The sequence below is a fragment of the Phoca vitulina genome, unplaced genomic scaffold (genome assembly GCF_004348235.1).
Source record: "Phoca vitulina isolate PV1807 unplaced genomic scaffold, GSC_HSeal_1.0 scaffold7, whole genome shotgun sequence".
Classification (NCBI taxonomy): Eukaryota; Metazoa; Chordata; class Mammalia; order Carnivora; family Phocidae; genus Phoca; species Phoca vitulina.
In genome coordinates this window covers 69,997,627-70,021,766 of record NW_022589710.1, presented here as the reverse complement: position 1 = coordinate 70,021,766, position 24,140 = coordinate 69,997,627, and the positions used below count along the sequence as shown (strand labels likewise).

Below are 24,140 nucleotides of genomic sequence, written 5' to 3'. Positions count from 1 at the left end.
CAGACTGCAAAGTCTCTCCTCTCCCTTCCCTTCCTCTTTTGCTTGGAAGCACATCGCTGAGTCCAGTCCCCCCTCAAAGTGGCGTCTGGGGGCAGATTAAGCTCTACTTCCCGGAGAAAGTGTCCACAGGTCTACTGGGAATTCTTCCGTATGCAAGATCTCTCTCTTCTCCCTCATTTGTTTATTAAATCATTTATTTATATCCTTATGGACACCCAGATAATCATCTGACACTCTGAGTTATAGTCCGATACTACATCAAACTGTCCCAGCTTTGGCCAGCAGGAGCTCTTTCAGTTGGCCCTCATGTCCCTCTGACGTGCCCCTATCCTTTTGTGAGCACTACTTCCTGGCACTGTAAGAGGCTCCAAGGCTCCTCCTCTGTTCTCCCTGCTCCAACCCTAGGGAAAACCATTTTTCCAAGGAGCCCTGGTTCCTTTTACTGGAAAATCCTATCAGAAACCAGAGTCCGGGCATCAGGTTTGTTCATGGCCTTGGGGATGTCACAGCTTCTAGGCCCTCATGGGGCTAGGTGACAGATGTGTGTATGTGAAGCCACCACGCCCATAAGTAACATGCATCTGTGCATGTGTAAGTTAAACACGAATTCACGCTGATGAGGGCCTGGCTCTGCCCGTGTCCCGAGGTCCATTCCAGCCCTCCTGTCCTGTCTGTAACTGCTCTGTCCAGTGAGCTGCAACCTGGCTCCCACATGCACGCACTTGCCCGCTCAACCCCATACGGTAAAGCAGTTTCAGAGCGAAGCAGCTGGACTATGGAGGGGACGGAGTTTATGAACAGCTGCTTTCTGGTGGCAGCCTTACAGTTTCCAAAGCTCCTTCTTCTCCTCAGTGCAATTACCCAACGTCTGTGTGTGTGTCTCCATCGCATACCTGAGCGCCCCCCCTTCACGAGGAGCGGTCTATGGGTTGACAGGCACATGGGGTCGTGTATCCAGCACCCGAGGACCCACAGAGCAGCCCCTCTTCTCTGCAATAACCACCAATCCGCTCGCTGTCCTACGGCCTAGCCTTCCCCAGAATATGTCACGTGAATGGGATCATACAGTACGCAGCCTCTGAGTCCTGGTTTCCCCCCGTGGAAACACGCACCTAAGACTTACTCGTGTCATTGCTCCTGCTTTTGTACTGCTGAAGAATGCCCCACTGCACGGCCATTGCATGGTTTCTTTAAGCATTCCCCTACTGAAAGACATGTTGTTGCTTCCAGTCTCCAGCAACTGTGAATTACGAATGAAGCAATCAACATTCACCTATAGATTTTATGTGGATGTAATTGTTCAGATCTCTTGGATAAATACTCAGAGGTGGGATTCTTGGGTAGATGTGTTCAACTTTTATGAATCCTGTCTTCCAAAACAGGAGTTCCACTCTGCATTCCCACCAGCACCGAGCAGAGTTCCTGGTGCTCGACATGTTCGCTGACATCCTTACCATCAGGTTCTGGATTGTAGCCACTGGAACAGGCATGCAGAGGAATGTCATCGTGGTCCTGATTTGCATTTCCTAATGAACAGGATGTTGAGCATCTGTTCGTGTTTATTGCTGTCCATAGTTTCATTTAGTTACTTTTAATTACCAGGTCTTAAGACTTCCTTACATATTATGGATAAAAGTCCTTTATCACATAAATGATTCGCAAGTATTTTCTCCTGTGAACAGCCTGTCCTTTAATCCTCTTAGCAGGGCTTTTGGCAGAGCAAAGTTTTTAATTTTGAAAAAGTCCAGCTTCTCAATTTTTTCTTTAACAGACTGTGCTTTTGGTGCTGCTTCTACAAACTCACTGCTAAACCCAAGGTCATACATATTTTCTCCTGTATTTACTTCTTGAAGTTTTATCATTTTACATTTTACAATTAAGCCTATGATCTAATGAGTATCTTTAAGCCCAAAGCACCTATAAGTAAAAGAGCAGTTAAGTCAATAAAACGAAACGCCGACTAGTGGTAACAGCAGTGCCCTCCGGGAGAAGGGTAAGCGTGGCACGGCTTACCGCAGCAGCCTTCCTTTCCCCACCCCCTCCGATGCAGTGATGCCCACCTCACCTACTTTGTGCAACTTCTGAGAAGAAAGAGGGGTCAGGTACTCTACAGTGCTGCTCAAACTATCTGTGGTGAAGAACCAGCTTTACTCCTCACTTTGTAAAATGCAATAAAACTGAGTTACCACAACAATGAAATATAAGAATAAAAGCATACAAAATACAAGCCCAAATTTTTCATTATTAGATTCAAAAGCCATAAAATTAATTTGTCAACCTGCTTCCAAAGTTTCTAAGTGCTTAATCCTAGCTGCAGCAGGGTTGTCTGCTCCACAGGCCCCCCACTCCCGTAAGCAGGATGAAGCCGGGCAGGACTGCTGAGCAGCAAGGATAGTGCGGCTAGTCTGGACTTGGCAGGAGAGCTGGACAGAGATTCACAGCAGTCCTACTGGCCTGGCGTTTATTTCCACTGCCCAGAAAAGCTTACTGTGGCCGGAAGACCCCACAGGAGAAATTCAGAGAGCACCATCTCTGTCAGAAAGAGACTCCACGCAGAAAAGTAAAATAGGCAGGTGCAGGGAGAGTGAGCACCTCCGGGACCAGAGGCGCAGGTGTGTATCTGAAGCACCGTGTCAGACACCGTGCTCACTGCTAAACAGGTGTGCAAACCAACCACGAGGGAGAGGCAGCCGCTGCAGCGGGATGGACGCGTCAAGCCTTACCTCTACGATATCTTCCACGTTGAACTGAACGTCGAACGCGAGCTCGATGTCATGCTCTGGCAGTATCGGGGCCCCTGTAGTTGGATTCCACCCCAAACCACAGAGGACTCCAGTATAGCACTTTCCATCCTGATCAACCCTGAATGAAAAGTTTTTAGAAGAATGAATATTTCAAAACTATTAAACCACTGTTTTAATATCAAAGGAACTGGCCACTGCAGTCCTCCGAAGTTCTGCCAACCCTAGTACGGCAACTAATTTCGTTTTTGTATTTTCTCTTCCAGTTTTTATACTGGAAGTAATAGAGCATACATAGTTACAAGGACAGTTAATATATCTATTAATCCATTATTTAGGTTTCTATTTCTCACTATAGCAGATAACATAAAGAATATTTTATTGCATTCAGTTTTCTTCCCTACCTTTGAATTCTTCCCTTGCGTTAAATTCTTACTAGTGAGGTTTCTGCAGAAAAGGTTATACACATATATTTATGACTTGTGAAAGAAGTCTAGCACTTAGTAAAAGCTTACAAGATGTTTGTCCCACCTTCCTCTCCTCAAACAACTATACACACAATACAAAGCGTTATATCCTCGTTTCACCAAAACAGCCCGCTCCTCTCCAGCACTGTGTGCTGTCACTTCCATATTCAAAGTTTCCCTAAATCTGATGATCCTCTCCATCTCAGCTGCCACCTGCCTGGTCCAAGCCACCGCCACTTCTCACCTGGACTCATGTGACTACTTTCTGACCCATCTTCCCCACACCTACTCCTGCTTATTTGAGTCTGGTTCCCACGCAGCAGAGAGTGTTGGTTTTCAAAACAAATCCAGTCATCCCACCCCTCGCTTAAGGGCTTCCTGTGGTATCCTGTGGCATTTTGAGCAAAACCTGAGCTACTCCGAGCCACAGAGCGTCCGGTCTCTGCTTCGCTCCCCCCATATCATCTCAAACCACATTCTCCCCCTACCAACCCCTGCCCAGGCTCCAGCTTCTCTGACTTCCCTACAGGCCGGTCAGGCTCCCCGAGAGGGGAACCCTTCCTCCCCCCCCCCCCCCCCCCCCCCCCCACCCCCGCCATGCCCCCAGAGCCCTCTGCCCCCAGGCTCCTTCTCCTATCCCAGGTGTTAATTTCAAAGCCAGCACCACAGCCCAGAACAGGATCAACAAATAATTATAAAAAGAATGAACAGACATTAACACTCAATATCTTTTAAAATATTTTGCTAATTTTGACTCTTAACTCACACCTTTTCCCATAATCTAGATCAATAAAGTTGTGATGCAAATAATCTAGGCAAAAACAGAGCTTTCTTCTTAGCCCTAAAGATACACACACACACTTCTTTTTCACTTTCATGAAAATGAAAGAGAATCCCACTTTAAGTAAACTCAAAGAAGAGAGCCAGAATTGAGACTTATAAATTAGGTGCTGAGCATCTGCTTTACAAAACAGTCACCAAAGTGTCTCTTTAAATAGTTATGTTCCCCACATGATTTTTAATAGAACATAGATTTAATTTCAACTTACAGAAAATCTTTCCAGAAAAGAGGTAACAGCCCCGGGTCACCAACAGTAAGACTAACGGCTTTTCATCACGGTTAATAAAATGCCACATCACCTCCAGCTCACTAACTGCTGCTGACACTTACATGGGTCCCTCATATGTGGTAACAAACGCGTATCAACAAGGAGAGTCCCAAAAGATTCAACCTTGAACTGACCCATACCAAGGTAGTAATCCTCTGCTCATCGACTCTAAACCTTAAATCAATAAAGCTAACCAAAGCACTGGCTTTAATTTTTTCCTGAGGATTCTAAAAACTCATGTGGACCTAGTAAGTAATTAGGACCACGGAAATATTTTTACTTCCTCTATAATACATATTTTAAGCTCTGACCAAGAACTGCCCAAATCATGGAACAAAAGCCTCGTGTGCTGCATGAAGATACAGCCAAGGACATGCCAGAGACATAATTCATTCTGAGACAACTTACGTAAAGGAACTCAAGTTTACATAAGCTGACAACTGCTATGCTTGGAAGAGCTAACATCTCCAGACAATTAGGTTTAAAATAAATACAACAGAAGAGCAACCTGTACTGTAAGCTAATAATCTAGAACTCCCCACAGGAGCCAAGGAAGGAAATGTATTTCCTCAAAAGTTAAATGTTAGTCAATCTGAAACTTCCATATAAAAAAGCTCTGTTAAATATTCTGCAGTGTGCATTGTATTGATCTACAAAGTTCAGCTGGCCCTTGAACATGGGTTTAAACTGTGCAGCTCCAGTCATACATGGATTCTTTCCAATGAATACACTGGAAAATTTTTGGAAACTTGTTGAAAAACAATTTTTCTCTAGCTCACTTGATTACAAGAATGCGGCATAACATACACATAACATATAAAGTAAGGGTTCGTTGGCTCTAGGTTATCAGTAAGGCTTCCCCTCAACAGCAGGCTATGTTGTTTAAGGGACAATTGTATTTGTTAAAAGTCTACTGATATTTCCAAATCCTGCTGCGGCTACTCCCTGGGAAGGAGCTTCCCGGTGATGCTGCCCAAACAAGCGGAAATAGGACGGACACACTCCCAGCACCGACCATCTGTAGAGTGCTGCCTGGCCCCAGATGCTGTCCTGAGCACTCTATATCTCAGGGAGCACCCCCATCAGCTCCCGACAGCCCTTCCTCACAGACAGGGAAACCTCAGAGGCGGAGACCCTGCCCAGGTCTGGCAGCACGTGGCAAGCCAGAGAGCAAGGCCGGGTGCACCTGCTGCCACATCCTTCCCACCAGACCCAAAGTGCCCCCTCTTACCACACATGCCCACCACCTCACACTTCCAACATTTAGAGGCACCTCTGCGTTATTCTCAAGTTTTCTAAAGCTTTTTAAAAACGAGAGTTAGGGGCGCCTGGGTGGCTCAGTCGTTAAGCGTCTGCCTTTGACTCAGGTCATGATCCCAGGGTCCTGGGATCGAGCCCCACATCGGGCTCCCTGCTCAGAGGGGAGTCCGCTTCTCCCTCTCCCACTCCCCCTGCTTGTGTTCCCTCTCTCACTGTGTCTCTCTCTATCAAATAAATAAATAAAAATCTTAAAAAAAATAAAAAATAAAAACAAGAGAGTGAGATCACGGTTTTCTTAAAGAGCAGTACACGACTACACCGTAACAATTCAGACGGAATGTCACCGTACAGAAGGGCATGTCGTACAGACGGCGGGGTCAGCAGTTCCCATCCTCCGGGCTATTCTCACAATGGAAAGCTGACACTTTCCAGTGACAAGTGGGCTCTGTGGTCCCGCACCCTGGGTCTGGGTGGGAGGGGGGCACTTCTGAGGCTGGTCATAAAAGAGGACACAGCTCCCACCCAGCTCTCTCTCAGGACGCGGACCTTTGGCACCCAGCCACCATGCCTGAGGAAGCCCCAGTGAGCCCACGCAGATCCTCCCCACAGGGAGGCCCTCGGGAGCCTCAGGAGCAGGACCAGGCCTCCAGCCCCAGGCCAGAATCAACCACCAGACACGTGAGCAGAGAAGCCAAGGCCTGATTTCCACCCCTCCGCCGCTGGGGCCTCCCGTGCCGAGGAGGAGAGGAGGCGTCCCTGCTGAGCCCCGTCTGAGTTCTTCCCACAGCACCGAGAGGGCTGCTGTGCGTAACGGTCATGCAGCCAAAGTAAGCGGCACAAACAGTAACAGCAAAGTTCCCTTTAACCCACTCCCATTAATTCTTAACAGTTTTGCCCGGTGGGGCTGGAGCGCTGCCCTGTGGAAGCCGCCAGAACAGCCAGGCCGACACCCCCGGTGGTGCCCTCCCCACCAGCCGCGAGAGCCCAGGGGAGGTAAGGTGGCGCCACGACAGCACGCCGAGCAGAAGCTGCCCTTCCTGCAGACGCCAGGCTCGCTACTGTGGAGCATCTCACTCTCGCCGGGGACAACAGCACTGAGGCCACCAGAGCGGACACGAGCGAGGACGCTGAGGGAAGCACGTCGGGGAAGGGGCCGCGGGAGCCGCAGGAGAGGCGAAGCCCGCCGGGGCCGGGGCTCCGAAGGGAGGCTGGAGGCAACAGTGACAGGAAACCTGCGCCCTTCTTGAGCCACCAAGGTCCGGTCCCCAGACTGGCGGAAAGCAAGGGGGAGGCGGTGAGAAGCGCAGAGGAGGGGCCGGGTCAGTGGTCCCCAGGTGCCAGACGGGACCGTGGCCTCTCGTGGCTCTCTGCTCTGCTCGTGGAGATAACCAGCCCCCCCCCACACACACACACCCCACTGCAGACTGTGCTGGAGCAGCAGAATCTCCTTCTGGTCTTCAGTTTGCCATCAACCTTGACAGGACAGTGACAGAGCTGCCCCAGAGGCCGTGGGCTCTGTGTGGGGACAGCTGCCTGCCAGCCACAGCTGGCCCGGGGGCCGCGGCCAGGAGGGAAAGCCGCTCAGGCAGCCACTCTGCCCTGAAGGGCCGCTGGGGCGCAGGCCTCGGGTGGGAGGAGGGAGCTCGCCCACATCAAACCCCCTTTCCCTCCAAAGCCCCTCGAATAACGGCTCTTACCAACTCATCAAGTTAAAAACGCTCACTCAACTCATTAGAGGCAGACTTGCGATAACAAAGCACCAGGCCCCATCTTCCCCTCCTGGGGACCACCTAGCTGAGCCTCTGCGTCTGGCCACCCAGTGTCACCCACACGGTCACAGAAACTACCCCATGCTGGCTCGTTTAAACTAAACTCAACAAAATGAATGCAGAGTATCAGCTACGTGCAAAGTGCTCTGTACTGCTTCTATATAACCTTCTCCTAGCAAGCTGATTTTGTTCTAAAAAGACAGTATTTTAAATATCAATTATTTCCATGTTTCTTAAGTGTCTCTGTAACATAACCCCTTGCACTCTGGAGATTTAAAAATAATACACCATGTCACACATACCCTCCAAAAGGTCATATTTAAAAGAAAAGTCCGAGCAGAACCTTAGTCTAATGAGAGAAGCAAGGCGAGTGTCAGGAACAGTCGGTGAGGAATTTGTGTTCACATATTCACTGAGTCGCTCCCTCCTTCCACACAGTAGCATTCTTCCTTGTTAGATAATCACATGTAATGCACTGTTTTTATAGGTTTGTCTCCCCTGTGAGGACTCAGAAGATAAATATCGTCAAGATATTTATCACATCATTATTGTAAAATGAGAGAGAAGCCCAATTCCAACATTTAAAGGCAAATTAAATCCTTTCGGGACAAGAGCGGGTCAGAAACAATTGCATATGTAAATAAAATAGGGCAGTGTTTATAAAAGCCATTTTATGTCCACTCAGTGGTATATGATGCAATTTTATTTTAATATTTTATTATTCTATTTATTTATTCACTAAATATTCTATTTTAATATTTATTCCATTTTAATAAATTCTATTTTAATAGATATTTACAAAGATGTCATAATAATGTCAAAATGCTTCTATTTGTGCAAAAGACGCAGTATAACAAAAACCTAAAAACAAAAAATGTATATAATTATCCTGAAAATAAATTCACTAAATGTTTAAAAATGATACGGTTTTTCTCATTCAGCTTTTTCCAGATTTTTCTAAGTAGTAGATATTTTCAGTGCAAAAAAAGAACATACACAATCGTCTTCTACGCTGAAAACGACCACTATTTGAGACTGTGCTAGCAGACTCTGAGGAGGCACATGGCGACAGGGCTGAGCAAGCAGCGGAGTTGGGCCGCAGCCACCAGCTGCCCCAGCCATGTGTCTCCTTGGGGGCGTAAGCCTTCCTCGAGACCCGACCTTGGTCCTCTGTAGCTGTCGCCTCCCTGCAGAAGCCCATCAGCACTTCCCCAATGGTAAGTGCTCTCTGCACACACCGAATGTCAAATAAAGACCACATGACGTGGCCGTCCCCACGGTAAGGATGCTGTCGAGGGCTCTGCTCCTGCTCACACAGCTCCCTCTGCTAAAGCCTTCAGGACAAATTCCTGCTTCATCTCGACACCAACAAGAGCTACAACTGGCAAAGCCGTCTGCCCTCTTACCCTCCAGTTACCGTCACCAGTGGGACTGACAAGGCGGCCTGCTGCCAACTGGGAGCAAGAAAATGGAGAGCCACCTTCACGGCCCCTTAACAACAGGCAACCATCTGCACGTTATTCATCCTGAGCCTATTCCCAGCTCCTGATTTTCTTTCTCCAGCCCCGCTGGTCTTCAAGCCCCCGCGTGATGCTGTCTGTCTGTACGGGAACCAAGCCCAAGTGTAGGTACGTCAGTACCAGGAACGCCGCCTCAACCACACTCCAGCCCGGGGAAGCTCAACGAGAGCCACAAGTGCCCTGGCCAGGTGCTCTGTGTCTCCTCTCCCAGAGGAGGAGGAGAGGCGCCCGCTTCTCCCCCCTGGGGTTCTCACTTCACAAAGCCTGGACAGAACGGACGAACCTTAACTCCATCACCGGTGCAAACAGCGCGCTGAGGAGAGCCGGGAGGCCGGGAATGTGCGGCATCAGAGAGGTCTCTCTCAGCAGCATGGTGGACCCTGTTGGACAGTCAACAAAGGCGACGTCAGGCACAAACTTCACTCTGCAGAATGTCGCACCCCCCCCCCCCAGGCACACTCCTTATCCCCTCCCTCCACGGAGTCCGTCCCCGTGGGCACGGCCCCACAGCCAAGTGCACCCTGCAGCATCCGCCTGGCCAGCATGCTGCAACCTGCGTCCTGTCGGGGACAACGTTTGTGTGGTTACTCTTCTCTTCCCTTCCATCAGGCTTTTGGGTTTGTTCCAGGGCCAAGAACCTGGATCTGTTCTACTTGGTAGACAAGCATGATGGAATGAATGAGGATCAAGAAATCAATACCCACACCCTTGTACAAAAGGAAAGGTGATGTGCTCCATTTCTTAAACTTGTATCAGCCAACGCACTCAGAAAACAGCCTGAAAATAGAGCACAGGCACATAAATGTGCTTGCTAACTATAGGATAAATCATTCCTAGTAACAGAGGAGAGGGAGGGGGAGACAGAGCAGATGATGAGGGAACACAGCCCGACTCACCGGTTGCATTGACGGAAAGGGAAGCTGCAACCAGCATCCTCTGGTGAAGGTCCTCGGGGGCATCGCTGATGACGACAGAGTTGATGCTTTCCTTCTCAATCCAAACACATCTGAAAGGGGCATCGTCAGGGGACAGAGGCTGATCCACCCGCTAGACAATGTGCTATGTCCAACCCCCGAGCTAACACATGTCACAGACACAAATAGGCGAGTGCAGCACTCAACAGGTGAAAGCTGTTTAACATCCAAGTGTCCTTCATGCCTCCTGCTCTTCATTCAGCACCACCACCCTCTCCACCCTCATCTCTCTCCCGCTCCCGGGCCTTGAGCACCACACCACCCACACGCTGACAACGCCCCCTAGGCTCCCGGCCACCCGCCCCTGCTCAGCAGAGGCCCCGCCGCCACCCAGGAAGGGCATCCTCCACTCTTCCCCTTCCCACGTCACTGAGTCTAATCACACGTCAGGCTGTTGATTCCACGCCCGAAGCTCTCATAAAGCAGTCTGTCTCTGCACCTCCTGCCATGGACTCAGCATGGTCCACAACGTACCCACCCAGGATTACAGCAGTGACCAGCCTCAGAAGTACGCTCCTACCCGAGGACCCTTCTACTCCCAAACCCGATGCATTCTTCACACTGGGCTCTGCAAGCCTTAAGGGGCCTACAGACCATCTACAAATCTTATGAAAATGCAGGCTCTGTGCAAAAGAGGCCTGAGCTCTGCATTTCTGAGAGGCTCCAAGAGATGCCTATCCTAGAGGGTTTGCCTCTTAGCCGAAGAGAGTGTTTAAAACACACATAAGGCTTTCCAACTGTCTTCAGATAAAGTCTGGATCTTGCTTACGAAGCTCGTCCCCATCTGCCACAGCTCTGCGGTCCTTCTGCTTCCCACCCACTCTCCAACCTCACTACGCTCATTCCGAAGTGCAAAGTCAAACTGAGGCCAAAGCCCACACTGAGTAACGCCCTCCAGCTCGCCTTCACCTCCCCACTCACTGACTGGAAACCTCCATGGCCTCTCATAGCCTGAGTGTGTTCAGGGGCCCCTTGAGATGCTTTCATAATGTTCTACAGCCCCTCTCATAATGTTCAAAAGCCTCATCAACCCTTCTTCTGAGGACCCGTTTTCCCTTGCATACCATCCCCACCAGACACACAATTTTAGGGATCACACTGAGTGTATTTTGTTCACTGTTGTTCCCCTCAAACCATACACTGTTCCCAGAACACAGCAGGCATTCACAGGTTTACTGAATGAAAATCAATTATAATAAGAACAGAAAAAATGAGGCCCTTGTTAGAAGATATTCAAGAATGTCTTACACAGAATGGCTTTCGTATAAGAGAAAGAGTATCTCAGATTTGGAGCTAGGAGAGGAATGAGAAGGAGCTGGAAAAGGGAAGGTTTCAACAGTTTAAAGAAAGATTAGTTTCTGTTAAGCTCTGTAAATATAGGAGCAGAGAAAAAAAAATCCATGGGGAACCTAAGTTAATCACACCTGAACTTGGATATTCTGGTCAAACTATGACACTTCAGTTCATAAGGGTTAAAAGGCCCATGAAGTATCGCCTGTCGATAAAAAACATGCAAAATGTTACCAACAGGCAAGTTATTACTTAACATACATTTTAAAAATCCAAAAGTTAGCTCACGTTTTAAAAAAGAAAACAGCTACACCTTAGTTATAACGTCTTCAAGATGCAGTGGGGGAAAAAAAATGTCTTATGGTGCTTTTCTGGGATGCATTGATTATTATTTTCAGTGGTTTCTCTAACATTCCTCAATAGATATACTTAAGGAACAGTTTGGCCAAACAAAGGAAATACTGCCAAACACTTCAGTAGAAGCATTATCCTTCTCAATGTATCAGACTAATCCGATTGAGTAGGAAGCACGGAGAGCACAGGGCCAGGGGCTGGGGTGGCGAGAGGGGAGCCCCCGAGCAGGGGGAGGAGGGTGTGCGGCCGCCTATTCTCGGAGACAGGCAGGTGCAATGACTCCAGTGCCCGCTGGGGCTGGGCCGCCTCCCCGGCTGGGGCACCTCCACGGTGGGCCTGGTTCTCCACAGTCCATACACTGCTTCCTCCAACTGGGTAAACAAGCACAGGTTGCCTCTGGAAAGGCTGGTTTAAACAAAAGAACTAGTCTAAGCATTTCTCTACACTAAACCCCAGGTTTTTCCCTTACTAAGATAAGCGCCATTGTGAAAAAAGTACCAACATCGAAAACCAGGAAAGAAAAGCCCACCATGACTACTAGTTATGACTCAGCATATAAATATAAAATCACTTTAAGTTTTAAATTGTATTTTAAAGCAGCAACTATAAATTACCTTGCAGTTGGGGGCACCCAGTTTATTAGAAGAAAAGCTCTCTAACAAAACCCGGATCAGGTACTTTTCATCATCCTTCACAGGAGATGATGTAGACAAGTCTGCCATGTTTTCTACGGACTTGGAGAAGAGACCCTTGAGAGCTTCATGGCTTTGCTGAGCAGAATAAGCAAAGTTCATTTTGCTAAAAGGAAAAACTGTATTAAAAGTACTTTATTCCAAACTAATCAAAGTATTTCACAGGCATGACCTTATTCTTAGCTGATTACTAAGGTCACTAAGGTCAAGAGTAAATTTTATCAAGTAAGCACATTTTAAGATTCAAACAAAAAAAATAAGACAGGATTCATTTAAGGCTCAATTCACCAGGGCGCCTGGTGGCTCAGTCGGTGAAGCGTCTGCCTTCGGCTCAGGTCATGATCCTGGAGTCCTGGGATCGAGCCCCGCATCGGGCTCCCTGCTCAGCGGGGAGTCTGCTTCTCCCTCTGCTTCTGCCCCTCCCCCCGGCTTGTGTGCTCTCTCTCGCTCAAATAAATAAAAAAATATTTTTTTAAAAAAAGGCTCGATTCATCAGCCTTTACTACCTTTCAGTCATCAGAAACCTGAAGAGAGTGAAAAACAGCTCTTAAAAGAACTTTCTGTACACAACACTTCTGCTCCACACCGGGACACCCCCAGGTCCCGAAAGCGTCTCCCACACATGGCAATACCAAGTCCAGCCAGCCCTCTGGCTACTGTTCTGTTGCCCGTTTCCCCTTTCCTTAATCCCAGCCCCACCCCATTGTCAGCAGAAATTACAGAAGGAAAATAAATGGCCTTCAACATCTGACTCAAAGGTGGCATTTCTGAAACCTTCAAAGGAAAATAGCTTCAGAACTGATTTTGAAAGAAATGGCTGAATATCATTTTGAAATATTTGAAAATACTTGAAACAAATATCTTATTAATTGCTTTCATTAGGGAGCTAAATCTTGGAATCCATTACAGAAAAAACAACTCCCCAAATAGAGAACATTTTTACATCTAATTTTCATTCTAAGAAGAAACAAATAGCCTAATAAAAGGAAACTAACAAAAGCAACACCCAGTCACCATAATTTAGTGTCAAAGAAACCTAGAAGGCACTTAAAATGTACGACAAACACTATCTCGCTATTCATCCATCAGCATCCTGAGAGAGGAAAAATGGCGCCCCACTTCTCCACTGCCCCTCCCACAAACACACACACGCACGCACATGTGCACCGGCCACATGCGCTCCCACAACCAGGATGAACATGCGTACCCTGGACTCGTAGGGCTCCTCCACGAGCTCAGCGTAGCCCTCCTGGATGAGGACGTCTCTTACGTTGACGGTGCCCTGGGCCCCCGAGCAGCGGTACACGTCCACGTGCAGGACGCTGTGCACAACAGAGAAGACCCTGACGAGGAGTGCGCAGCCGCTCACCAGGGAGGCAAACCGCTGGCTGGCCCCACCGCTCCAGTGCTCACCACACACGAGAGACTTTGCAGAGGGGCGCATTTTGCAAATCTTAAATTCCAATGCCTACAGGACAGAAGAGCATGGCTGAACCAGCTTTATAAATGAGTGAAACACTCACCCCACATACTGCTGAAACGTGGCCCTGAACATGGATCTTCACCAACGTTCTCATAAAAATCCTACTAAAAACAATTTTGGTCCATTAACAGATGAGTGGATAAGGAAGATGTGGTGTAGACATACAATGGAATGTTACTCAGCCATCAAAAAGGATGTGATCTTCCATTTGCAATAACATGAATGGAGCTAGAGAATATTATGCTAAGTGAAGTAAGTCAGAGTGAGAAAGACAAATACCATATGATTTCCCTTATATGTGGAATCTAAAAAACAAAAGAAACAAACAAAAAGCAGAGACAGACCAAAATACAAAGTGGGCTGCCAGAGGGGAGGGGGATGGAGGGTGGGCAAAACGGGGAAAGAGGCGTAGGGAATAGAGCTTCCAGTTACGGAGCGGACGAGTCACCGGAACCAGAGGTGACAGCACGAGTGCGGTCAGGGGTATCGCACTCGTGCCGCACGGTCACAGACGGCGGCTACCACTGTGCGAGCACAGCAAGAGTTTCAGAGTCGGGACTCACTGTGTGGCGCATCTGAAACCAACGTCATATTTTGTGTCAACGATAATAGATAAGTAAATGATTATATATATTTAAAAAAAATTTGGGGGGGATTTCACAAAGTGAGGATTTCACAGGTAAAGATACTGGATGTTGCTTTTTCAACCCAAACAGAAGTTTGGACTGCCTTCTGAACGGTTTCCGTACCAACAGAGGGCACGCAGGTACATCTAGCCCACCCAAGTTCTAGCTGTTTACAACACAACCAAAAACCTCAGAGAAAGTATTTGAAATTAAATTATTTCAGTTAAACAGCTACTTTTTTGCTAAGTGTAAAACCACTCTCCATATATTTTAACTCACTCCACAAACAATACTGACAAAAATATCTGTAGCAATACATTTTTTGAAAAAAGCAGAAATCAAATTTGGCCTATATGACCAAGCAAGTCCCTTCCCACTCTGGGACCTGGCCCCTATCTGTGGGCTGAGGGTAGGCCGTGTGACCTCGAGAATCCTTTCCAGCTTACACATTCACACCCAGCAGCTTCTCTACCTTACCTGAAATGGGAGTTCAAGAAGGTGACAGGGAATCTCCATTAAAAGATCCAGATCTACGTGAGATCTATTACCATAGTCTACAAAGAACACCTAGAGAACGGGGAAAGGACACACTTTAATATGGGGTCAGGCACCGCATGCCAGGTGATCAGTGGCCACACAAGGATCTACTCTACCTCCAGAATCTAGCAGTCTTACGACAGGAGCTAAAATCCACATAACACTGAGAGAAATAACTTTTTATGAGGCTACTTTTCTAACTCAAATGATTTTATATTTAATTTCCACTTAAAATTAGAAAAGGTTTTCTGTAAACTGCTACAAGTTTGTCTCATTTCCCTCTGAGTGATTAGTTACAGAAAAACACACACCTCAGCAGAGTTCCCAGAAACATAAAGGATTTGGGCTCTGAAGTATCTTTCTTTATCAAAATCAGCAAAGGGAGCCAGACAGACCAAGTCTGGATGTGGGTGGACGGGCAAGGGCACCAATTCCAGTTGGTTTATTTCAGCGGTAAGCTTTTTCAGAATCCCGGCGTTTCTTTCATCAATCCTATATCCCCAGAAGTGTCCCACCTCAACGACCTAAAAAAGAAGGAAAAGGAGCAGAGATGGATTCTAGAAAGGATTTCTATGTCAAGGTTATCATAAGCTCACACCACAGGGCTGACATTCATACTACACTTCACAAGCTGGATTCCCTGGAACTTAAGTAATTCTACAGGCTTTGAATAGGTGCTTACGAACAAGAGGGCTCCCTGGTCACCTGCAGTGAGGACACGTGTGTCCCAGACCCCCTCTCAGAGGTGTGAGACTTGCCAGCACACGAACACATGAAAGGCTCTGAGAGGGCAGAGAAGGCCAGACTGTTTTACTCGAGATGGGCTCCAGGCGGTAGGCCCAGCCCACAGAGTGCAGGCAGGACCAAGGGCAGCGAGGGCGGGCGTGCTGTGAGCGCAGCCCCTGAAGGATCAGTGACAAGTGGGAGGAGGAGGAGCGGGTGTTTCCTGGAAAAGGGCCTCCCCGAGCACCTCCCGCCCACACTGCCAGGCACGGACCCACGCCGGCTGCCGCTTCCCAGTCGGCCCGGAGCCCAAGCTTCTGTGTGAAGTCTCCTGGTGAGTGTAAGTCACAGGTTTACCAGGAAGCAGGTATGTATTTCCACTGACATTTTATTTGAAGAAGTAACAACCACACCTTAAAGAGTAATGATGCTGACGCCAGCTTTATTGACATAAACTGAATTACACAGCCATACGTCACTACGCCAATTAAAACGTTCACGTGTATCACGCTGCCAAAATTAATGTTTTAGCATCTTAAATGGTACCTAACATTCTAAAAATTACACTTTGATTCTCGAATGAGTATTTGTGTTTCATTCTGTGTTGTAGGCACATTTCAATTTAACAAGTACAGGAATTCAAACCCACCTGCATTTACTCGATCACTGAGGCGCACATGCTGTGCGTGCGTGTGCACGTGTGTGTATACGTGTGCTATCTCATGTCTACAACATGACAGTTCTAGGTGAAGACGACAGAAAAGTTCTCATGATTTAAGCACACCATCTCACCTCCGTGACATCAATTGTTAAGAGGAGATCTGTGATCGTCCGGGATCTGTCTAATGTGTTAAATGAGACTTGCACAGGATCTACTGTCTGCTTCTGGAAGTCCACGTTCACCCTACATAACGTGATTTAAAAAAATAAAAATAAAAGTCAGGTATTACAAAGAAAACGTACTTCCGTATGTGAAATTATGGCCCCAAATATTCCAGTGCTTATACAAGAAAAGAATATTTTAATAAAACACCTAACCTGGAGATGACAAATTTGATTTCATCTCAAATTTGAGTTTCCGACAGCTTCCTGAGCTGCCCTGGAGGTCCGTGCAACCCAAGAGTTACACACTACCCTTCAACAATAGATTCTAAAGGTCAAGACTCTTACAGAAGATCGACTTTTAAGGGAACACATTCTAAATCTAAGACCTGCAATATTTCCTAATTTCTGGTTTCAGAGGTGACTCTGACCTTTCCGAAAGTACCAGAATCCATGCCCTGTTCAATGCTGTTAGAAAAGACATACATGATTTTCTGATAAACCAAGGAGTTATCATTTATCCCTTAGGACAATAAGAGAGTAAAAGCTAAAGTTCAAGAATATGAAATACAAATTTGATAAAAACAAAATGTCCCTTTCCTAATGCTTTTATTCAAAGAAGAAGAAGAAAAATTATACAAGAGATCCTGACCCAACTCTCTCAACTTTTCAGACCCATTTCTGAAGTAAGAGTGACTCAGGCAAAGTTACCAGAAGAAAAGATCCTCCCTGTGTTACAGACCTAACCCGCTGCACCCCCAGAGTCTCAGAATCTAAACCTCCCCCACGGGATGAGATTCAATGGGACATATCTCCCTTTCTCACCAATTCCCCCAAATTCCTGTCAAGTTCCTCATAAAATTAAAAAGGTCACAAATAAGAAAGGATGACTGAGAATTCCTACACATGGTACTCAAAAAGTGTGACCAAAAGGCAAAGGAATCCTTCATAAATTCTGAAGGGTGATTTAATTTGGCCCAAGAAAAGAAAATCCACATGCCCAATGACAGCTGCCAAGTGGTGAGTGCCACCACGCGGGGCCAGCCACATGGGCAGCCCAGCCTTCCTGTTCCTCCACGAGGAAGGGGCAGCTTGTGCTGGCCAGCCCCCAGGTGCTCCCAGCTGCATCTCTGTTTTGTCCTACCATCTGCTCTGATGAAAACAGAGAATACACCACTGTGCTTAAACAAAGGAAATGAGGAACTAATATTAGGTCTAATCCCTTCTATTTAAACTGAGAATTACTTTCATGATTCCGCTCAATCTTCTCAACAACCTTGTACAATAAGTACCATATCTATTAAATAGACACAACTCAATAGGAAAAAAAATTGTTTAATGGCCAAAAGTCTTAAATAGAGATTTCTCCAAAGACGATACACAACAGGCAAACAGGTACATGAAAAGATACTCAATATCACTAGTCATCAGGGAAATACAAGTAAGAACCACAACAAGGTATCAGCTCATGCCTTTCAGAGTGCCCATCATCAAAAAGACAAATGCTGTGCGCTGGTGGGATTGTAAATTGGTACAGCCACTATGGAACACAGTATGGACAATTCTCAAGAAATTAAAAAGAGAACCACCATATGATGCAGCAATTCTACTTCTGGGTATGTATCTAAAGGTAACAAAAACACTACCTCAGAAAGATACCTGCATCCCCGCGTTCACAGCAGCATTAGGTACAACAGACAAGACATGGAAACAATTTAAGTGTCCCTCACTGGACGAATGGATAAGGAATTTGTGGTATATATATGCAGTGGAATATTATTCAGCCATAAAAACAAGGAAATCCTACCATTTGCAACAACATGGATAGGTCTCGAAGGCAATATGCTAAGTGAGGTAAGTCAGACAAACGCTGTATGGTCTCGCTCACATGTAGAATCTATTTTTTTTTAAGAATCTATTTAGGGGCGCCTGGGGGGCTCAGTCATTAAGCGTCAGCCTTCGGCTCAGGTCATGATCCCAGGGTCCTGGGATCGAGCCCCGCATCGGGCTCCCTGCTCAGCGGGGAGTCTGCTTCTCCCTCTCCCGCTCCCCCTGCTTGTGTTCCCTCTCTCACCGTCTCTCTGTCAAATAAATAAATAAAATCTTCAAAGAAAATTTAAAAAAAAGAATCTATTAAAAAAAAAAACTCATAGAAAAAGAGAACAGACTTGAGGTACTAGAGACGGAGGGTAGGAGAAGGGGGAACACGAGGAAGACGGTTAAAAGATACAAACTTCCAGTTCTACGGTAAATAAGTCCTAGGGATAGAGTGTGCAACATGGTCCCTACCACTAACACTACCATAAGACACACAGGAAAGTCATTAGGAGAACAGATCCTAAGAGTCCTCGTCACAAGGAGAAATTTTTGTGTTAACTGAATGTTCTGTGGTAGTCACTTCACAGTGTAAGGAAATCAAACTGTCATGCTGAACGCCTTCAACTTGCACAGCGATGGATGGCAATTATTTTGCCATAAAACTGAAAAAAAAACAAACAGATGAGAAAAGCACCAAGGTTCAGAGAGATCAAGTAATGTGCCCAAGTACACACAGCCAGGAGATGAGGAAACCAGGGCTCTGGCTGCAAGGTTCATTTAAACGCAGCCTCTGAAACTGCAAAAGCAGGTGGACAGAGGCCTGCCCAGCCGCCTTCTAAAATACCTGGTGCTCCTGAGCTTTGAGACAGCCCCTCCTTCCACCTTCCCTTCAATCTCCTCTGCAGAGTGAACCTTCAGTTCAAGGGAGACTTTCAGCTGAGACATCTTAATTGCCATATACACTGCAGGAAGAGTTTTAAACCTCTCTGTTGGATTACGTGAAAACTCCACAAAGGCTCTGCTCCATAAATGGAAAGAAAAAATTAGTTTATCAGGCATCTGGAAAAAAAAGAACTAAGTTTGTATTAATTTCTCTCAAGATTAGATGGAAACGTTCAGCTCCAGCTCCCCTTGAAATACCAGTAACTCTTCACTTTATAATTAACCAAAAAGTGTTTCCTTAAATGAAAATTATTTACTTAAAAGAAATAAAAATTACAATGATGTACCATTAAAGTAAAACCACATATCAACCTTATATATAATGCAGATAATGCACAATAAACACCAAACGCTAATGAGATTTTTCAGCTACGAAATCTTAATTCTCAAAATGAACACAGAATGACAGCTTTTTGAGTTTTGGGGGTTTTTCTACTTTATTGTAAAATAAAACACAGATAAGATAAAATCACACAAATGAGTAGGTCAGTGATCTCTGTGATCTCCCTCCACAAACACCATCGAGTTTACCACCCAGTCATGCTGACGAACATCCCACGCTACCTCCCCCTCCCCCACATCTCTGGGCACCCCTCCCATCCCTTTCTCTGGGGAATGAGAACCAAGCATGCACTAAGGGTGTCTGCTGGGCATTTCCTGGTATAAAGAAATAAAGCTTCAAGTTCACATTTGCTTCTACATGAATGCCCCTGGGCCAAAACATCATACTCATGCAAACAGACCTATGACCCCTGCAAGTACTGTCACGGAAATGTGTAACCTGAGCCCTGGAAAGGACACAGCCTTGAAGAGTGTCAAGCAGGTAAGAGAGTTAAGCCCCTAACTTGGCTGGCCTACTCAGTGTGCATCCCTGTGCCTAGCCTCTCTGCAAGCTGCATTTGCTGTCCTTGGACAGCTGGCTCTCCTCTGCCCTCCTCACCCGCCTCCCGGTGGACTCACTGCCGAGCACGCGCATCTTATTTTCCCCCTGGCCTCACGCGCATCTTATTTTCCCCCTGGCCTGTGCCCAATTCGCTAACCCCTTGTCCTGTCACCCTTCTCTAGAGGGCTCCAGAGTCCCTCCCTCAGAGGCAGTTTCCTTCACACTTGAGACCACACTTCCACGATGCTCATCTTGCAACAGGATTCTGAAGTCCCGCCTGTGGGACCCCCGCCCACCCTCCCCCCACCAGGAGTCAGCTCCTCACAGCCCCTCTCTGGTCAATGCTGTCTCGAAGACCTGCCCTCCTGGGCCCGCCTCTCTTCTTTGTCCTGCACATGTGATCAACAGCCAAACCCAAGAGAGCTTCTGTCTCACCTGCTGCCTCCTTTGTTTCAAATGTTACCTCTGGTTTAGGTCACTACAAAAGGCCCCTCTCTCGTCATTCCCTGACCAAGTCCTACAAAACAGTGCAGCTCAGAACACTTAGGGGTCTCCACATGCCCATCTATCATGCCCATCCTGACCAGGCGGCCACAGAGGACCATCCAGAGCACAGCACCTGGCCTCCCACCCCACAAACCTGACACAAAGCCCGCGGCTGGCACATACCCCACACCCTCCAACGTCCCCGCTGGGCTCACGCTGGGCTCCTACAGCATCAGCACCCCATCCTGCCCCACCAGCCACCCCCACCGTCCACCTCACACACCTCCTCAGTAAGTCCCAAGTGAACTGCTCCTGAGGCCCAGAAAGAGTGTCTTCTGACCACCTGGGCCTCTCCCACAACATTTCACAACAGGCAAATGTCTACAGAACCCCACAACTGGGTTGAAAGCTTCATACGGGAGGAAAAGATGCACCCATGCACTTACTACCTGTGCCCAGATGCCCTTCACACCTGACACAGGTTCCTCGCTAAAGCGGGCCCTGCACAATCCCAGAAGGAATACAGCCTTCACTCTGTCAAATAGTGATTCATGTCATTCTTTGCCTTTAAACACCTGATGCACAAGAACTGTTCCTGGTATAACCAGAAGAACACAGTAACTTCTCCAAGTAACTGACATGACATTGCTACGGTGACTAAAATGCCAGAAATACAAGGAACCACGCAAAATAGGATTAAAATACCTTTAACAAAGGCTCAGACAGGAAGAAAATGAAACAAACACAAAATTCAGCCCAGTGATGAAGATCAGTGAGAACCCAGACTGCAGGCCACTCAACCCATCAAAGATCGCCCACCCGTAACTGGAACCTCAGCCAAGGCAAATGGACTTCCAATATTCAAGAAAGAGAACTTCACTGTGTGATTCCACTTTTAAAGAAGTGATTCTGTAAATGCGATCAAAAATTTCACTGTAATTTGTATTAGGTATTTAAAAAACCTTGAGACATTTTAAGCTTAGTTAGTTAAAACTGTAACAGTTGTTAAAAGAACTTAGAAAGACTTTGTTAGTGTTACGAATTTGCCATGCGAGCACAAGCACAGGCCAGGGGGAAGATGCATGTGCTTACACGCTTACAAAGAAAATCAATATATTAATCACAGGAACAGAACTTAAAATGTTTGAGGGAATTAATCCAAGCGGAAAAGGGACTGAATGTGCTCAACTTGAGTTACTGGACATCAGTCAAAGAAAGAGTGGAAGTGTTTCTTATTCACTAGATTTTGCCAAGTTTTATAAATGAAATACAATTTACAGAACACCAGAAAAAAATATCTAATTTTAAAACTAAAATTCAATTTAAAACTGTAAATAGGGATGATGAGCAAGATGGCGGAGGAGTCAGAGACCTAAATTTCACCTGGTCTCAGGAATTCAGCTAGATGGTTAAAACTGTAAATAGTCTTTAAGCACAACAGTCCCTCTTAGAAATAAAAACTCAAAGTGATACTTCAAAACATACCATCTTGTTTCCTTTATCTGCAACTAAAATAAGGTGCAATATAACTGAGTTTTTGCATTATTTGTCTTCCAAAAATATTTAGAACATGTATGTTCTAAATAACTACAAGCAGATAAACCCTACTCTGGGGCCTCTTTGTGGCCCTACTAGGGACACCCCATGAAAACCTAGGGACAGGCGCAGGCTCCAAGCACCCGCCACAGCACCCACAGCACCACGGAGCCTTCTAGTTATCAGACCACCAAGCTCCCCGCTTAGCACCTTTAGGAGCTCACTTGGTTGACAAGGAAGATAAATCACTAATGACAACAAGATAAACCAAAGCTCCGTTCCAAGGCGATGCTGAGCAGCCCGAATAGAGGCCCATTTCCACATGCACTCAGTTTTAAGAATTAGTTCCCCGCAAACACTGAACACGTGATGGCTCTTTCATAATTGCAGTTGTTACACAAAAATACATGACTTACTTTGCACCATCAAATACAATGGATTTGACTTGACCGCACTGTCGAAAGAGAGACTGTAGCTGTTTATAGTAGAGAAATCCATACGGAGGAATGTGTTTCAACTGTAACACACAATACAGTATCCATCAGAGCAGATGTCAGAGCTGACAAAACAGTTACAACGTTCATAAGCTAAAGCTGCTGCACATTATTTATTTCACAAAAACAAAATTCACTGTCTAACCATAATATGTAGACTCTATGGTTAGGCATATTTAATGACTGATGACTTTTACATTACAAGTAAATTTTAATGATAAATATACATTAAATAAAAGATAATTCTTTCTCTGTTAAAATAATCCAAAATCTAACAAAAAATAAGAGTTGTGTTTTATTTTACCTTCAAGTAATCAAGCTGACTAAATGCATCTCTTTAAAAGACCCTTTTCTACATAAGGAATAATGGGAACTATGGGGGGGAGCACAGCACAGGTTAGGGACGGGGGCACTCGCACCACCACAGCCCAAAGCAAAGCACCCTGAGCTGCTGCAGACCTCTCCTAGCCCCGAGTGCTCACTTTCCCTCTTTTGTCCCGGTAATTCCTGTTCCAGGCTCTGGCTCTGGCAGGAAACCTGAGGCCCCGGATCCTTGCCACCAGGTCCTGCTTGTCTCAGGACACACCCTGGCCCCACGAGAGAGGCGGTGGGTGGGCGCGAACGCCTGGGCTCTGAGCTGTCAAGTCTCCTGAGGCAAAGTATGGAGTCACCCTAGGACTCAACCACCCCATGAAGTAAGGCTGATGGTAAATCCCCACCTCGAAGGGTCAATGTGAGGCTCAGAGAAGCATGAATACAAAGTATGTCATAAAGGGCCTCTCAGGTGAGTGCGGGGTCAATACTATCATTGGGTTTTTACAACACACACAGAAGACAAATTTTTGGCCCCCAGAGTGCATGGTGAACAGGCTGCCTCGTGGATGGAGGAGGCAAGCACAGCTCTGTGTCTGAGGAGACTCCTATAGGATCCTTCTCCAAGTACACAGGGGAGGGGAGAATACCATGAAGGGATTCGAGGAAGCCAACCAAAAGAGCCTAGTCCACCCTGAAGATCCACGGGAGCAGAGCCTCCAGCAGCGATAAAAGGCTAATGACCACCTTTTAAATTAAAACCCCTTCCCTAGATATGAAGTGCATCTCAGCGCCCTATCTCCAGCCTGAGCACCAGCAACTTTTAGGCTCTTCAAAGATCTCCACAAGTAGTCTGCGACCTCTAGTAATCTGCGACCCTCCCTGCCCCGTGCATGATCTCTTCTGCAACTGTGAGGACATTCACAACAATAGGGAAAGCTGGCAAGATCGAGCGCTTACTGTACGCCAGCAAGTTTGGCCCAGTGCTCTACACCTCCCCATTATCAGAGAAACTGATGATGGAACCAAGAAGTCCAATAGAAGGCCAATTCCTGCATGCTTTATTCCAGTTGTGCTTCCTGAGGTTACCATGCGCTCAGGTTTAAACAAATGGTCTACAAATGTTGATCCAATGGTCCAAGCCTGTGGCTGATTATCAGATTCACTGAAAACATGTGTTATTTAAATGCTAATTTTCAGGCCATTCCTTTTAGTTCAGATTCTGTAGCATGGGGCCCTCAAACATGATTTTTAAAATAAACACTCTCTGGGTGATTCTACTGGAATACATTCCGGTCTGGG

At 46.6% G+C, this 24,140-nt stretch overlaps 1 protein-coding gene across 1 annotated transcript in view; it reads right to left on the bottom strand.

The window, feature by feature from the left end:
* TDRD9 (tudor domain containing 9) overlaps nucleotides 1-24,140 on the bottom strand; it is a 115,382-nt gene that overhangs the window by 12,150 nt on the left and 79,092 nt on the right. Inside the window, exons 23-33 of the mRNA XM_032406022.1 lie at nucleotides 22,449-22,549; nucleotides 19,030-19,203; nucleotides 16,338-16,449; nucleotides 15,134-15,346; nucleotides 14,763-14,852; nucleotides 13,384-13,644; nucleotides 12,099-12,254; nucleotides 11,265-11,335; nucleotides 9,763-9,872; nucleotides 9,150-9,246; nucleotides 2,724-2,862 (exon numbers count right to left, since the gene is read on the bottom strand). Coding sequence (XP_032261913.1) covers nucleotides 2,724-2,862; nucleotides 9,150-9,246; nucleotides 9,763-9,872; nucleotides 11,265-11,335; nucleotides 12,099-12,254; nucleotides 13,384-13,644; nucleotides 14,763-14,852; nucleotides 15,134-15,346; nucleotides 16,338-16,449; nucleotides 19,030-19,203; nucleotides 22,449-22,549 — 1,524 coding nt within the window. The remainder of the gene's footprint in view (nucleotides 1-2,723; nucleotides 2,863-9,149; nucleotides 9,247-9,762; nucleotides 9,873-11,264; nucleotides 11,336-12,098; nucleotides 12,255-13,383; nucleotides 13,645-14,762; nucleotides 14,853-15,133; nucleotides 15,347-16,337; nucleotides 16,450-19,029; nucleotides 19,204-22,448; nucleotides 22,550-24,140) is intronic.